The sequence below is a fragment of the Pungitius pungitius genome, chromosome 6 (genome assembly GCF_949316345.1).
Source record: "Pungitius pungitius chromosome 6, fPunPun2.1, whole genome shotgun sequence".
NCBI lineage: Eukaryota > Metazoa > Chordata > Actinopteri > Perciformes > Gasterosteidae > Pungitius > Pungitius pungitius.
The window spans coordinates 14,138,296-14,154,363 of record NC_084905.1 but is presented as its reverse complement, the minus strand read 5'-3'; the positions used below and the strand labels follow the sequence as shown (position 1 = coordinate 14,154,363).

General features: G+C 43.3%; 3 protein-coding genes across 8 annotated transcripts; 2 read left to right on the top strand and 1 right to left on the bottom strand.

The window, feature by feature from the left end:
* Positions 1-1,180: 1,180 nt before the first annotated feature.
* On the bottom strand, positions 1,181-8,652 carry terb1 (telomere repeat binding bouquet formation protein 1). Of its 3 annotated transcripts, none has more exons than XM_037452432.2 (21): positions 8,274-8,652; positions 8,021-8,131; positions 7,758-7,889; positions 7,134-7,265; positions 6,916-6,976; positions 6,675-6,793; positions 6,434-6,562; positions 6,188-6,340; positions 5,981-6,112; positions 5,707-5,832; positions 5,177-5,301; positions 4,860-5,095; positions 4,707-4,777; positions 4,524-4,601; positions 4,076-4,309; positions 3,239-3,319; positions 2,985-3,047; positions 2,860-2,901; positions 2,079-2,155; positions 1,601-1,756; positions 1,181-1,508 (listed from the first exon to the last, which is right to left on the bottom strand). In XM_037452432.2, exons 1-21 carry the CDS (start codon positions 8,308-8,310, stop codon positions 1,494-1,496), a joined length of 2,310 nt encoding a protein of 769 aa, XP_037308329.2. In that variant the 5' UTR covers positions 8,311-8,652; the 3' UTR covers positions 1,181-1,493. The 3 variants fall into 3 exon arrangements, 2 of the variants coding, with proteins under 2 accessions (XP_037308329.2, XP_037308331.2); XM_037452434.2 differs by having other exon boundaries at positions 4,860-5,092; XR_005114325.2 differs by lacking the exon at positions 2,079-2,155.
* A 201-nt stretch (positions 8,653-8,853) lies between these two features.
* pdp2 (putative pyruvate dehydrogenase phosphatase isoenzyme 2) lies at positions 8,854-12,379 on the top strand. 3 transcript variants are annotated; one of them, XM_037452455.2, is made up of 9 exons: positions 8,854-8,951; positions 9,343-9,451; positions 9,557-9,775; positions 9,892-10,011; positions 10,110-10,396; positions 10,721-10,826; positions 10,910-11,146; positions 11,227-11,526; positions 11,626-12,379. In XM_037452455.2, the coding sequence occupies exons 2-9, from the start codon at positions 9,368-9,370 to the stop codon at positions 11,899-11,901; spliced, it is 1,629 nt and encodes a 542-aa protein (XP_037308352.2). In that variant the 5' UTR covers positions 8,854-8,951; positions 9,343-9,367; the 3' UTR covers positions 11,902-12,379. The 3 variants fall into 3 exon arrangements, with proteins under 3 accessions (XP_037308352.2, XP_037308353.2, XP_037308351.2); XM_037452456.2 differs by having other exon boundaries at positions 8,854-8,955; XM_037452454.2 differs by having other exon boundaries at positions 8,879-9,045.
* A 558-nt stretch (positions 12,380-12,937) lies between these two features.
* si:dkey-30c15.13 (uncharacterized protein LOC558731 homolog) lies at positions 12,938-14,563 on the top strand. 2 transcript variants are annotated; one of them, XM_037452593.2, is made up of 7 exons: positions 12,939-13,164; positions 13,278-13,442; positions 13,545-13,655; positions 13,761-13,817; positions 13,909-14,019; positions 14,173-14,319; positions 14,501-14,563. In XM_037452593.2, exons 1-7 carry the CDS (start codon positions 13,132-13,134, stop codon positions 14,552-14,554), a joined length of 678 nt encoding a protein of 225 aa, XP_037308490.2. In that variant the 5' UTR covers positions 12,939-13,131; the 3' UTR covers positions 14,555-14,563. The 2 variants fall into 2 exon arrangements, with proteins under 2 accessions (XP_037308491.1, XP_037308490.2); XM_037452594.2 differs by lacking the exon at positions 13,909-14,019 and having other exon boundaries at positions 12,938-13,164.
* The last annotated feature ends 1,505 nt before the right edge of the window (positions 14,564-16,068 follow it).

Sequence of the window (16,068 nt, the reverse complement as noted above, 5' to 3'; positions counted from 1 at the left end):
TAACTAGGTAACCTGTGTTAAAGATGATGGGAATGGAACCGGTAACCAGTTTATCAAGATAAAGGCGTGTTTGTAGTTAGCATTCCTTCAGCTGCCAGCCAACTAAAGCATTTTCAATAGAGAGCGGATGGATCTGCTAAACGCACACACTGGAACAATTGGAGTTTTCTCCATTAGGGAATGTTTTTTAACACAGCGTGTTTATGGGGCACGGCGTACATTTGTAAATCAAATTCCATCCCTGCACAGATCAGAACATGTTTTAGAGACGGCGCCTCCTTGGTCTCGTGAGAGGACGAGAGGAGAGCGAGGAGGCGGGGTCAGAGGGGTGCAAAGCCACATTCTTTCCAGAGGAAGGAGGTTTTTCGGGTGGCCGGGGTCAAAAGTCTTCAGAGTGACTGTTTCAGTCCATGAGAAATCTGCTCCTCATATGCCCCCCCCCCCCCCCGCTCTCACTGTGTTTGGTTCCAGCTTCTGGAGCAAGCAGTCAGTGGATTGGTATGAGAGGCCACTTCATGCAGCCTTAAATAGAAACTTAACTATTTACTTTGCCAATTTGACCAGATGAAGGAAAGACTTTGAGATGCACTACATGGAGCTGCTCCATTTAAGGGACAGTCATATAGCCATAAAAGACTATCATTGTGCATCAATGCTCCAATTCAGTTTTGTAATATGTTTTGTCCAACCACACCTCCCTTTAACAGCCAACGCCTCAGGGCATGGCATGCGGGTAAGTCCCATGGTTTTAGCAACACATGTCCCCATGGAGAGGGAGAGGCACTCCTCAGGCAGTGATCTAAGTCTGTAGAAGAGGACAGTTTGTGGACTGACCTGGTTGCTGATGCACACTGAGAACAGACACACAGCCCGGGATTCCTGTCCTACCAGAGGCTTCAGCTCAATAAACAAAAGAGCTGGGCTTGAGTCCTCCTTGTTGATTCCTTTCTTCATTACGCCCTTCAATGGCAAGAGCATAAAACAAACGTAAACAGACCCCGGTCTTGGCTTCCCTGACGACGGATGTCAAAGAAGTAACACAGTAAAGTGCAGCAATGATTGCTTCATGTTGTTATTTTCAACACATTTGATGATGCAATCAAATTTAGCTGACTTACATGTGGCAACAAAGTGGTGTTGATTCATCAATAAGTAATAGCACGAAAGAACGAAACAAGGACGTTATTATAGCATTTACTCAAAGGTGATAGCAAAATTGACCCTGTTCGACAGAGAAGATTCCGACAATCTAAGAAGCTTAGACCCAAAAATATTTTAATATATAACAAACAATTAACAACAATGTGTCAAAGAACTGACAAGAATTCAAAATATATGTTAAACTTAGTGCAGTAGAGCACCATGTACCAAGTAAGAACAGTCTTAATAAATACTGAGAATGCGTTATATTAATATATTAGGTAAACTCCAATAAATACAGTGTGAAGAGAGTGATTCAATTGGGTGCCAACGATCTCCAAACAGCCAGATTCCTAAACGTTCCCTCTCTGAAGGCAAAGAAACAAGGCAGTTCATTTAAATGCAATTTGTCAATCATGATGAAAAATGTCTTACTAAAAAGAACATTTTCAGCTGTTACCATTAGCCGGCTGTATTTCTTGGCCAGGTCAACATTGGTGCGTCCCGGTTGGAAGGGGTACGACCACAAGATGGAGTTCCAGGAGAAACCGAATCTCTTCACACCGCTGTGTAAGTAACGCACCTCCTCACTGCTGAAGTCGGCCCTCTTCCTTCTCTGGTAGTCGTAAGGATGCAAGGAGAGGCCAGCTTGGATTATACGTCTGCATGTGTGGCTTATAAGACAAATCCTGTGCACACTTTACATCATTCAGTGCAATACCTGTGCCTCACATGTGAGCGATTAAGTGACTGTTACTGCTTTTGTTAATGACTGGAAATCTGATGTTGTGTCATATCCATTTATGTCAAATTATAATAATTGCATGGTTGTGTGCTTTGGAAAATCCTCTTGCTAATGTGTTCAGGGAAAATCGGAAATCTGTGTTGAAAGACCCTTTTGTTGTGCAATTTTTGACAGTATTATTTCAAATTCTCACATTGGAATCGTGATCTGGGCTTGTCCTCGGCCCATCGGCCGTAGCGTGATGTCCACTTGTATTGCCTACTCTTCTTTCTTTATTGAAAAGATAAAACAAACTGTTCCTGAGTATGTGTAAAAATGTAAAATATTACGTCTTCACTCTTGCCCTACTCATCATAAGTGACATTATACGTATATATAAGTTATATATATGTAATATAAAACTCTTCTGTGTTAGTATTTGTAAATGTATTTGGCTGAGCGCTATAAAGATACAGTAAATCTTATAAAGAAAGAGTATTGGCATAATTAGAAATGGAGTAGAAAAAGGGGGTGATGTTATATAAAGCTACACAAAACCAATATATTTTGATGTACAGTATAATGAGTGTAAGTACAGAGCATGCAATAATGTGCTCATAATGTGGAACGGACTAAAATGTCTTTCAACACCACTGGCTTAACACAAAAGCATGTCTCACTCTCTCACACACACACACACACACACACACACACACACACACACACACACACACACACACACACACACACACACACACACACACACACACACACACACACACGCACACACGCACACACACTCAATACAGTTGTGCAGCTCTGAACCAGCTCTGGCCTGCACAGTGAGAACACTGGCTGCAGTTCAACATTCCTTCTGCTCTTTGGTTTGTCTTTTTACGAGAACACACTGCAGAGAAACAGCTCCCACCAAAGGCTCTCAACCATAACATTCACACAGATTTAAAGTGTGTATCTCATAGCACTTTTCTATCTACCTTCCGGAAGATGAGACCCTTTCAGAGGAATCAAGCCCGGCCCTAAGAGGAGGAGCAACAAGATCAACGCTGTTGAAAATGGCGAAAATAATAAATGAAATGTTGTTATTACGTCACATACGTACCTGTCTTATAGGTGGTCAATGTCTCCTTTCTAGCTCCTTTATGCAGTGGAGTCAAACTGATGTCTATGAAGGAAGAAGAAGACACCCAAATGACACACCCATAGAAATTAGAGACGTATGTTAGTTCAGTGCCTGACAAAAAGGTTGTTCAATCATGTTCATTTGTTATATGTAGACAAGCTCATTTCTTACAGTCCTTAAATACATTGATGTGTGAAAGAAACAATTCAACCCACTAGCTTCATAATTCTTACCGTTGTGCTTCTTCCAGGGACGCCCTGGGGTGGAGCTCCTGCCTTTCCCTGCTCCCTTATGTACGAGAGTCGGGCGGACCTCTTTTACAGTGGAATAGAGATTATAGAGAATAGAGACATTGTATTGTAGTAGTTAAAGACAACTTTACGTTATGTAGAGAATATGAAAGTAAAAAATATTAAGTAATGACAAATAAAAGACATGGACTGTACAAAAAAGAACACTTTGTGGAACAGCAAAAGGCACAAGGCTTGGAGTTCTCTGACAGGTTATTTTGTATTCAACCAACTCCAAAGTTTCTACATTCAACCTGACTGAGGCGTGCTCCATGACGAAGGAGATGTTACTCGTCTATATATTTTATAGCTGTCAGTAAGGAAAGCAGGTACTGAGCACAACACCCATAATTCAGTGCACATATCTTGTAGCGCTAATGGGTTAGTCTGAACCGTTGCCCCTGCCCACGCTATAATGTGTATATGAGGGCCTTAAACAAAACAAAACTCTGAACTTACACTCACACCCTGTAATTAGAAGGTTACACGGTCCAGTTCATTTTCATTTTAAAACACAGTGCCTAATAAAATGAAAGTTGCAGCACTGTTGTGATGAGTACAAACACATCGAACGCGCCTATTTCTTTGTCCGCTTGTGCTGTTCAGCGCTGATCCCAGCTGACATTGGACACCCTGCACAGGTTGCCTTAACGCATCAAGGATGGCATTGAGCTTCAACTTTTAGGATAATTTGTGTCTAACTTTACCGCCACCTTGTGAACTTGTCAATGCAGCAACCTCTGAACCGAGGCCGCTGCAAAGGAAGATGGATTTCCTTACCGCTCCTGTCTTCCCAGCTCCACCATGGCTGTGCAGCTGAAACTCTGTCATATTCTTGGTTTGCCGGCTCACTGTTGTCTTGGTGCTCTCTCTTAAGCAGCATGTTGCAGTGACAAGTCCTGAACCGTTCTGTGGCCTCTTGGAGTACCTTATGTATGTCACAGCTGTGCTGACAGGAGCTTTGCAGTGACGCAAAAGTGCGACTGGTCACTTCTTCAAAAGGCAGCACGCAAACTAAATAAGAGAAAGGGGAAGGATTCAGAGAGTTCAGGGTATAGTCCAGGGTTGATTTAGTGATGATTACGTGATTGGACTTCTTACGTAGTCCCAAGTGACCAGAAATGTTACAGGTAGAACACAAAATGGGCTTAATATAACATATTACCCTGACTACTGAATACAGAATCGTACACTACTTTCATAGCGGGGCAGCCTCATACTCTCCTACCTGCACACCGGACACGAGACAGCGAGTTTTCTTCAACTCGGATTTTCCCCACCGTACCTAACTGACAGTCCTTTGACTCTTGAAATAAAAGCACATTACTTGAATGAAAAAACAAGAGAAAACCGCACACCTAGTCAAAAACCAAAACCAAAGCAAATAAGTTTATGTCTTTGTGACTCCCACCTTCGTCATCAGAAAATTGGATATCTTTGGGTACACTGTGCCTGACTGACGCTGGAGACTTAAACAACTGACTATACAAAAAGACACAAAAAAAAGATCACCAATACTTATTTCATTATTGGTGAGTCATCAACAATGAAGAACTCTACTGACTTGTCTGCTGTGCGAGGCTCCGGGTCTCCCTCTAGTGACTGCAGGTGAGAAGGCATCAGGGATCCAGTACCATTGCACACAGAACACCACAAGGACCCTCCACCGGTTTTAGCCTTCTCTTTCTGCACTTTTAAATGGGAGCTTATTTGCTTTACGTTTCTGTCACTCCCTGCTTCCACATGCTCACGAGTGTCGGCCTGTCTGCATGCTGTGTGACTGCTTTTAATGGTCTCCTGCTGCGGAGGACAACGGAGGGCTCATATTATATATATTTATATATTTCGTATATTGGCCATTTGTGTGGGTGTATATCTGACCTTGTCCTGTTTCTTCTCCAGCAGGTCAATCCTGCACAGCAACTCTCTGGCTGTGCCCCTGAAGCCTTCCGTGTTTACACCCTCCTCGTGGCTCCCTATCAGACCAGGCACTTCCAGGGACATGGCTTCACAAACAACAACAAACAAGTCATTAGAACCCCATATTCTTCATTCTGGCCACCTATTGTTCAAACGCATATTCCATTGATTCATTTTTAAATTCACACTTTAAAATTATACTGTGGAACAAAAGCCAATATACCTGAGTTAAGTGAAGGAAATACAAACAAGAACGAATGTTACACTGAGCCGGCTTGGGCCAGTTATCTCCACTTTATGCTTTACAATTCTACATTCATACTACATATATAAGAGCAAGAAAGCTCATTGAAATGAATTTGTTTCCAAAGGTTAATGTACACATGCCCAACATAGAAGCAAAAGAAAAGTGGATGTTTGTTTTTGCAATGGTGACAATCAAGATCATAAATGACTTATTAAGTAAAAGTACTGAACCAATGTTGACTTACTGGCCTGTTTGCAGGTCTGCAAAATGAAGGTAGCGGCCTTCCTAACCTCCTCGCTTGTATCTTCTGTGAGTAGGGTTATGATAAGGGGCAGACCTCCACACTGCAGCAACTGGGACTGGTGCTCCTCTTCAGCCAGCAAGCAAATCACATTTGTGAAAAGCATGTGGTTAGCAAAAATACTCAACTTGTGGTGTCAAGAGAATCAGGACTGTGGAGAACGCGTTCAAAATATGAAGCGGAAACACACAAGAAGCACACTAGTGTGCAGTCTCACCAGAGGCCTCAGTGCAGCGGCCCAGAGTGAGCAAAACACAGAGCCTGTCCTCGGGGTCCAAGTGTGGGCTAGCCAGCAGGGAGAAGAGGTGGGGAACCACACCATACCGAGAAAGACCCCAAGCCAGAGAAGCTACAAAGAATAGATTGTGAATGGAGAGGGGGATACATAGGTTGTTTAAGAGTCTAAATGTGTTGTGATACGCACCATTTTCTGTGATGGAAGCTGAAAGGGTCTTCGATATAGTGACGGCAAGCTGGCAAGACATCGAGCTTGTATCTGCTGCTGAAGCTAGACGAATCAGTGCAAGAGCGAGAGTATCCAGACACCCGGAGCCATAAAAACTCTCCTGAACACAGGCTGCAAAACAAGGAAGTGTTTAACATTTAATGATGAGAATTGTACACAAAAAAGCACATGTTAAGCACGAGCTATTCTGCTTCCTCCACTTACAGTTGTTGGCGACCGTCATTGCTATGAAAGAACATATTGGTTGAAAAATCTCAGTGCGTGGCAGAGCCATCTGCTGAAGCCAGACTTTTATTGTGGCAAAGGCCGCCACACAAACACGCTGAGCCTCGTCTGTAAGACAAGAAAGAAAATTGGGCTTAAAACAATCGTAACAACAAATAGTGCATGCACGGTAAGAGCATCAATGTTTTCAATTCATGCACAAATAAACAGAGGACATTACCATTTTGAGGGTTGTTGACAAATCCACAGAGAGCACTAGACACAGATGCCCAAAGCTGGTAGGTTTGAGTAGCGTTAGCAGCTCTCACAGTAGCATCTCTAGAGAGAGGGCAAGTGGTCCTGCAAAAACGTATACTATAAAACTTATATGTATGTGCTTGTATGACTTATTATCTATTAACGTACTAATGTACTAATGTACGTTGCTTTACAAATGTCTGGCGTTAAGGATTCTTAAGTACCTGAAGAGGTCCAATAGAATATCCAGGCAGCCAGTTGTTTGACCTAATGTCTGTCCTGATTCTGCAATAAAACACAATCACATGAAACAAGTACGTTTTGTTCCAAATATGTTAGAATGGCTTGAACGTAACAAAATCAAAGAAAATGCCTTGTCCAAAAATAATTGCAACTAAATGGCAGAACCAATCCTGTAGCATTAACTCATTCTTGATCTTACTATTGTTGGCCACCAACATGGACAGCAAATACACAGACACTCTCTTCTGTGTCAACGGGATGTCTTCTTTCAGCAACAAACCAGCGAGGTCTGCAAATGTCTCCTTTCTGCAGAGATAATTCTTGCAATACACTACCAGAAAGAAAGAAAAATTATACAATTACAGTATAATTAAAATGTACTCTAACTGACTTGCATTTGAAGATACCGCATTGTGCTAATACATATACATACATATATACTAATACATACATATGATATTCTATTCACATACGACAGGACACAGGCTTAAAAAAAATATCACCCCAGGACCACAGCCTCGGATGCCCATATCTTTCAAATGAATATGTCATGACAAAGTGGTATCGTATTTGTGTTTTGTGCAGCTTTTAGTTTCCCACAATTGAAAGAAAAATAACAGAGTAAGTTAAATGTTAAAACAGAGTAAAGCGTTTGCCTGTATCTTTTATTAAGCACCCACGTTTATCACCAATATTCACTCTCAGTAAGCTAAGCTTGAACTGCTGCAAAAGTCCCACATCCCTGCATCCCTGCATCCCCCACAATATGAGTCCCCGGATTGGGATTCAGCTAATTCTCACACACAGACATACAAATGCCTACCATTGGCCTCTGCTAATGTGGCAAGCGTGAAGAGGGCTGTCTCCTTAACATCGGAGCGGATGATTCTGGATTTGGAGAGGTTATACACAAATGAGACACCTCCCATTTCCCTCAACAGGTCCACATTGTCCTCTGAAATGATGAAAGTGAAACAGACAATGGAAACATATCATGTTAATCTGTGACTTAGAAATACATGATTACCATGTGTCAGAAAGACTGTGCTATTATGTTTGGTCATTTGGGGTTCACTATTGACGTACCTCTCTTTTCACAGATTGAGTGAATGGTGAGAAGAGCTTGTTTTTGCAAATCGGGACATTTCATCTGAAACTTCAGACACTCAAGAAGCAAACTGAGATCTGTCCTTGTGGCTGAAAATAAAATAAAAATGAATCACGTTAGAAAGACAGAAATCAGTTACATTAGTAATCTATAATGTGAAATTAGCAGGCCCTACGCTAATATATCGTTTTGCTAAACAAAGTGTAAAGATGTGGAGTTGGTGTCACTTACTATTACGGCGTTGGCTGCAAACCCCTGTATTAGCCATTTCACTGCTTAAATGACTCAGTGGTTTAATGAGTGCCGTGAACAACAGTTCACCAAAGTGCTGTTCTCACCGAAATGCTATTTACAGAACTGGCTAGTTAGCTAACTTTGCTAACAAGAATATATTCAAGCTAATGTTGCCTTATTAAGTGGGTGAGTCACATTTCAATCATCAAATGTATCTCCAAACGTTTGCTTCAGGGAAACCAGTAAGTTAGAGTTACCTCATATATACTTTTAACTGAACAAAAGTTAGGTTAAATTCAAGTAGAAGCCTATTAACGTCAGCCATATCGCAAAAGTGTCTGCTTGTTGGTCTGAACGTCACGTTACCATAGCAACAAGCAGACCTGACGGAGAGAAATTTGACAGAAGTGCCTGGTTATGACTTGAAATAGTGTACGTGGGCATTATCGATCAAATCAGTAATATAATGAATAAATATTAATAAACAAAATATTAATGTAAAAGAAATAAGGTTTTAATATCACAATGTTTGCTAAATGCTTGTTTTCTTCTTCCTGAAATGCTAACAGCATGGACTACAGCCGTGCGTTCGATGGCTACGTCAGACGTTGTGGCATTACGTCGTCGCGTTTGGAGTTCTGACCGTCGACATCGAGTCATCTGCAATGCTGCTAAGTTAGTACGTCTTTCGTCCACTACGCTGGCTTCCGATGTTCATTCGGCGTACTCAACATCTGTACCAAATCAATGTGTGTCTGTTCGGCTCAAGGTTGGTTTGTTGTAACGTGCCTCGCGTTACACGGTTAAACGTTGGGGAAACTAGCAAGCATGCTAACTTTGACTTTTATGCTATGTGCTTTGTTAAACGTGAGCTAGCCTGCGAACAGTAACGCCACTGACATGTCATGACGTAACGTTATAATGCATCGGTCTAATGTTAAAACACATAGGTTCTTTATGACTTTCAAAACATCAGACTTCCTGCCATTTGACGTTAGCTCATCGATTGTATCAGCACAAATCGCGCTGCTAACATAAACGTGACTTCCTCTTTCTCCTGACATAGATTCTCCTGACATCGTCTGTTAGAGATGTCTAGACGTGTGTGCGCCAGTCTCCTCCACCGAGGTGCACGCTGCACGCTGACACTTTCCCACTCCACCTCCCCATTGCAGGTTCGTCCTCATCAATGACCATTCATTATCCACTCTGGATGTTCAGTTTCATTTACGCAAGTTCATGATCTAATGCTGTCATCACATGTCTTTTCGCCCTTCTAGTACTCCCACTTTGTAGGAGCCCCGCGTTATCGTCCTCCACCAGCCTTACGGTGGAACTACTCGTCCTGGGGCCCCCTGCAGATCAGACCAGTCACCAGCCTCACTGGTGAGGAGTCGGGGAGCTGGTCACAGAGCAAGCGGCTCCGCTCAACTCGTCAGGACATTGACTTCATGCTGAGCAGTGTCCAAATCAACGGCTTTCTGCGATCTAATGAGCAGGTAATTGATGTTTCTGAGGTTTTTTTTTAAATCCCTTTTCTCGTATGATGTAAGAGTTTTACATAGATTTAGACCTTTGCCAATGAGTGACCCCTTCCCCTCTCTGTGTGCTCCAGAGTGTGAGTGTGTCAGAGTTCGATGGCAGAGGACTCTGTGCTGTTAGAAAGTTTGAGAGCAACCAGCTTGCCGCTAACACACCCAATGAAGACCGCCACACTGCAGCCACCTGCCTACAGGTACGTATTCCCTCTGCTCGGTCTGGTTTACCATCCACCCCCCACCCACACCCACCTCCATCTCCGTTCTTGCTACGTATAATGTCCGTCTTTTCCAGTCGAAGGGCATGCTGTTTGGAGTGTTCGACGGCCATGGGGGCTGGGCGTGTGCCCAGGCGGTCAGTGAGCGCCTGCTGCTCTACGCTGCTGTTGCAATGATGTCGAAACAGAGGCTGGAGGAGCTCGAGAAATGCATGGAGCATGGCGGAGCGGTGCCTCCCATTTTGCAGTGGTACAAACATCATGCAGACTTCAACTATCGTGAATGTGCCTCCCTTTACATTGACCACCTGAGAGTCTTCTGGCAAGAATTACTGGACAGTGAGGAACATGGTGAAGGCATGAGGTAGGTACATCAAATTCCAGCAAACCTAAATGGGGATAATTCCATGTGTTGTGTTCGTTAAATCCTCCTGTTCAAAATAAACAACCTCCCTTTCATTTCCATTAATTTGGCCTCTCACCATTGCACATCAACTTATACAAAAAGGCTAGGTCATGTTATCATGTACAGTTTAGGTTTTCCTCTTTTTTTAATTGTCAGCAGAGTTAAACAATAAAGACTGGCATTCCTCTATATATAGTCCATCTATTTCACTATTGGTAATTTATTTTGACAATTGAAAGTTTCAAAAGTCTTCCATCTGATTTCCCTGACCTTCTTTTCTAGTCCCGCGGATGCTCTGGAATGGTCTTTTAAGCGGCTCGACGCTGACATCTCCTTGGAGGCTCAAGTCCCTCTTTACAATGACCTGATGAAAAGCACAGCCATACAGGTACCAACCCAAACCTTTCCTTCCTGCTTCCAGCCTATTCACCGCCACACGATGTTCATACACCTGCACCATCACCTGTGCAGGTTGCGTTCTCTGGATGCACGGCCTGCGTGGCTCATATTTCCACAGACAGGATCCATGTAGCGAATTCCGGCGACAGCAGAGCCGTATTGGGGGTGCTGGAGGAGGATGGATCCTGGAGCGCTTTGCCCCTTTCCCTGGACCACAACACACAGAACCAGGCTGAGGTGGAGCGAATCAAGGCCCAGCATCCGCCCTCAGAGAGAAACACGGTGGTCACAGATGACCGACTGCTCGGGGTAAGAGGCACTGTGCAGTGCGTTATATGCTGATTTTAAGAAAGTACGTCACTGGTCCTAAGCTTTTGTGGTGCTGTCAGGTTCTGATGCCGTTGCGTGGGTTTGGTGACGTAAGATTCAAGTGGAGCCTCGAGTTGCAGCAGAGCATTTTAGCAAGCCTGGAATCAGGAGTGGACCTGGACTCTCTCAACCTGTACCAGTACACTCCACCCAACTACCTCACGCCACCCTATCTGGATGTGGCACCCGAGGTAACGCACCACAAGCTGAGACCCCAGGACCGCTTCCTGATCCTCGGCACCGACGGGCTGTGGGATGAACTGGGGAACGAGGAGGCGGTGCGACTCGTTGGAGAGCACATGAGTGGGATTCACCTGCAGGTTTGTTTGGAGATCGACACGCGTTGTTACATCCCTGATTCACTGCGCACGACTTCCACCTTGAATGTAAATGCTTCTTTTCTTCCTTCTTTTTACAAGGCTCCTGTTTCTCCATCAGAGAGGCAAATGAAATTGGGTCAGATGCACAAACTCTTGCTAAAGCGGCAGACCCGTGCGTCCCCCGCTTTAGACACCAACGCTGCTACACACCTCATCCGACACGCTCTCGGCACCGGGGAGTACGGAGAACTAAGCCAGGAGAGACTGGCCACTATGCTCACCTTGCCGGAGGACCTCGCTAGAATGTACAGGGACGATATCACAGCGACCGTGGTGTACCTGAACTCTGACCTGGCCAGACCTTTACACAGCTAGCAGAAGGTTCTTTACAATACTGGACAAGAATTCATAGTCCATATTTTTGGACAAAAAATATGATCATTACGATCAGTTACATACAATGCTTTATAAATATTTTTTGATGAAAGAGCCATTTTACGTGTCTTTTGTAATAAAAAAAAAAATTCTATATATTTAACATGGGTACATTTGAGTCAATCAAGTTTAAATACAGATTATTTTCTGTCCTTCACTGTATTTAAAAGGCTATTTTACTGGAGTTCTATTACTAAACTGGAAATGTGCATTATGCTTAGATAATATATCTGTGAATATTGTTTCTTCTTTTTAGTTGGCTGGGCTTTTTTGCTATTTATTTTGTGTAAATGTTCTTATTTTATATAAAAAAAAATGTTTTGATTGATTTCAAGCTATTAATGTAATTGCTGTCTTCAGGCTGTTTGTCAGATATATTTAAGGTGCCGATGCTTCATATTAAACCATTGAGGAATCACTTCACTTGTGTGCTTTTAGTCACAGAGACATTCAGATTGAGTGTGAGAGATGATCTATTTATCGTGTTGACTGAGGAGCTCTGAAGGTAACTTGGTAAATGCCACAAACTTGCTGCAATTGGAACAAAGCCGACGGGGGAGAAGATCTGTCTGTTGTCTGAAGAAGATGACGGAAAACCGAAGGACTTTACTGGACCAGGTCCAGGTGGTAAAAAAAATAACCCTTTCCACTTGAGGAATTTGTTTTGCACATATTACAGGCACCCCGTGGGTGGCAGTGTACAGCACAGTGCACCAGGTCTGCTGCAGAGACTGCAGTTCCACAATACTGCAACTCGCTGCATTGGCAGGCAGTACCTTGTTAACATTATTCTGTGGTCCCTTGTGACTATTTGACATATATTCTAATTATAATCATTTTTGTTGAAAAGAGTGTGAATAAGTTTGTCTTCACACTGAACTATATAAACTAGTAAGTGCTTCCTTTTCATACTATATGGGAATATGGGAGTGGACAATGGGGACAAAACGTAGTCACAGTAACCTTTGCCCAGCAGCTGATAAACTCTTTAGTCATGACCAATGATCTGGCTGACTTCCTCATGAGTGGACTTCTGTCATAGATTGTGATCCAACTCTAGTGAACTCTGACCACCGCAGTCTACTACACTACTGTGAAAAACCATCGGGCTGAAAGTTTGACATTCTTTGCTACATAACATGATCTGTTGACATGAGGGATTTTGGATGAATGAGGAAAAAGGCGCGACAACATTTGCCGAAGGTAAGCTGCCACATTGACCGTCACATCTGGATCAAAGGTGTGTGTGTTTGATGAATCATGTTTCAAGCCCCATTTTGTTTTCCTAAACAAGTAGACAATCGTCTTCCCAACAGATGACACAGAACATGTTCCAGGAGGGTTTGTACCACGTGTTTTTTAAGGAGACACCCTCCCCCCCCGCCCCATTGAACCAGGTCACCAGAGATGGGGAGCTAATCAATGGCAGGATTCATCGCTGGTTTGGGACTGTGGTCAACACCAGACTTTTAGTCACAGGAGTGAGATGCTTCTATCTTATGATTGTGCAAACTATGTTGTTTTTGAACTCTTTCTAAGCGTTTAAACGGTCAGCCTGCTTCACACCTTGTGCTTCCTCTCAGGTGGTGCAGATCCTCAGTGCATTAGCTTGCATACTCGCCACAATCACCCATGCTTGTGTGAGCTACAACTGCGCCGTATCCATGACAACACCAGTGTGGTCGAGCTTATTTGTGAGTCCACATCTGCATCAACTGGAAAAACTCTATAGACAGGGACAGAGAGAGACGAAGATGGATTAAAATACTATAATCATAACTGTTGGTCTTATGTTACAGTATGTGGCGGCTGGGAGTCTGGCAATGGAGGTTCAGAGGAAAGCCAATAAATTAAAGGTACATATTTTGTGGACATTTCTAACGTGGGTGTGTAGCTTTCGTTGCTTACATCAGCTGCATTGCTTAATTGCGTGTGAATCATGAACAGATCATCGCTCTGATGGGTCTGAACCTCTTTGGTCTGCTGTTTGGCTTCTCTGCCATCCTGACCAACAGCCTCCGGTCTACACAGGCAGTCACACTCAAAACGAGCCAACAGGTGATTCTAGAAGTCCTTTGAAACCTGCTGTATTGTCCTGCCCATCAACAACACAATTCTAACCTGCTTTTATGTACTGAATGAGAAGAAACCCACCCCGAGCTGTGAGTGAACTGTCCTCCATTCTTTCTTCCTGCCCGTCCTTCTCACCAGCGCGTTGGTTCATACGTTGCAAGGGGCAGCTCCATAGCGTTCACCGTCCAGTGTTGTCTGGCGTCGCTCTACGTCCTGTTCCTGTCGTTGAGAGGCCTGCGGCGCTACAGTCCTCCGCAGTTTCAGGCCTACAGCCGCCTCACACAGGTACGCACAAAGGGAGGTTTTTTTTCTTCAGAAATAAGCCTGCTGATTTGGCGTAGGGGGGACAGATGATCACACGTTTTAGTGGGAAGTTCTTCCCAAAGTGAGACTTAAACGCAGAAAGCATTGTATTCAGTTTGGAATAATTAATGGGGTCTGAGTGTTTTTGTTCTTTCCCGGACAGGAACCAGATGAAACCAACGGGGCTCTGCTGGAACAAGTGGAATTCAATCAGTGAAACTCAGAAGATTTGAAGATCTGAAGAAAACACACTCCTGTAAACTCAGTTACTGTTTTTGTGGTTGGTGAACCAACAGTGTTTGAAATATTGTGAAATACATTGTTGCATCTTTTTTGCGTTTAAATTCACTTAACCACACAAAGTGGAATAGCAAAGTTTAAATCGACAAATAAAAAAAATAAAGAGCATGTTGAGACAAATAATGGGAAACAAAGTACACAGCGTTGACTCACTAAACATTACGATCAAGCAAAACATTTGCATGTTTTCAAGGTTCAGCAGTCTGTTCTGGTCTATTCTAGTTTCCCCATTTAGCTGCTCTGAGGTCGACACTAGAGAGCAGCATTGCAGAGGATTTATCACGTTTTTCAATTTGATCCACAAATGAGATCACTCCGCTCAGTGCGAGAAGCAGAGACGATGAAACAGTTTCTCATCAGTAATCACTAACATCGAAACAGAATCCAAGACGGGGGCATAAAATGAGGGGAAGACAACCTACTCTAAGCTGAATGATTTGACGGAAAATGTTTTGACCACAGCTGGTCTCAAGGGAATTCACCTTTTTAATCTTCTGACCCTAGAGTGTAAGTGAGTGGTCAGTGGGAAAGATCGCACAGAACTCTTCTCACTTCTCCAACAGAGCTAAACTTCCCTGTTGGCTCACATCGCGTCCCACTCACAACTGATTTTAAAAGAGTGAACAAAATGTCATAATGTGGCAAAAACGTCTTCACTTTCATGGTCTAAAACTCACAACGGTCCTCCCAGAGATAGAGGAGTACATGGAGTTCTGAAAAGGATTTATTTAGGGTTATAAATCAAGGCAATATACTTCTCCTATAGTAAGCTCACACACACACACACACAAGAACACTAACAGAGGCGCAAGAGTGAAAAAAATCACAGAGGAGCTGGTTTCTCACGGCATGTCGGGATAACAGCTTCCAGCTGTTGCCTTGTTGGAAGAGCTGCTATGGGAACTCAGAGAGTACAAAGAGGAACAAGCCATTTATTATAAAAACGACAAAGAAGGAGAGTAAAAAAAAATGCGGATGACGAATTTGGGTGTCTTCACAGACACTGACCAGCGATTCCTGGCGAAACTACTTATGTCAAAATATCAAAACTCCTGGGTGTGTTTGTTTGTAGTCTGGGAAGCTGGTATTCAACGATGTGGATATATTGAGCGGCTCAAACCATCCATTTGTTCAGATCTCCCGCTACAACACTCAACATTTACACTCAACATTTACACAGAGAACGATTGTTCAGTCAGATCAGAAATGCCGACCATGTGACATGCAAATCTAAAGCCACAAAATGCGTGAAATGAACCCGGTCCAGATGGACTTGTGCAGCTGTTTGATGATGAGTAATATCTTGTATCTTTCGAGTGCTTCTTCCTTTAGACCCCTCGGGATTTCCTTCCTTCTCTCAGATGCCAGAGTGTGAGAAGGAAGTGACTGAGGCCTGGATGTGCTGACACGGTAGTGAGTGTGTCCGGAAGA

Coding starts and splice junctions, on each gene's coding strand:
- si:dkey-30c15.13 (XM_037452593.2), top strand. CDS start 13,132: ATGAGGAAAAAGGCGCGACAACATTTGCCGAAG. Junction 13,443..13,544: donor CCAGACTTTTAGTCACAGGA/GTGAGATGCTTC, acceptor GCTTCCTCTCAG/GTGGTGCAGATCCTCAGTGC. Junction 13,818..13,908: donor GGAAAGCCAATAAATTAAAG/GTACATATTTTG, acceptor AATCATGAACAG/ATCATCGCTCTGATGGGTCT.
- terb1 (XM_037452432.2), bottom strand. CDS start 8,310: ATGGCTAATACAGGGGTTTGCAGCCAACGCCGTAATA. Junction 8,132..8,273: donor TTGCAGCCAACGCCGTAATA/GTAAGTGACACC, acceptor TTTTATTTTCAG/CCACAAGGACAGATCTCAGT. Junction 7,266..7,757: donor CACATTAGCAGAGGCCAATG/GTAGGCATTTGT, acceptor TCTTTCTGGTAG/TGTATTGCAAGAATTATCTC.
- pdp2 (XM_037452455.2), top strand. CDS start 9,368: ATGTCTAGACGTGTGTGCGCCAGTCTCCTCCACCGAGGTGCACGCTGC. Junction 11,147..11,226: donor CAGATGACCGACTGCTCGGG/GTAAGAGGCACT, acceptor TGGTGCTGTCAG/GTTCTGATGCCGTTGCGTGG. Junction 11,527..11,625: donor TGAGTGGGATTCACCTGCAG/GTTTGTTTGGAG, acceptor TCTTTTTACAAG/GCTCCTGTTTCTCCATCAGA.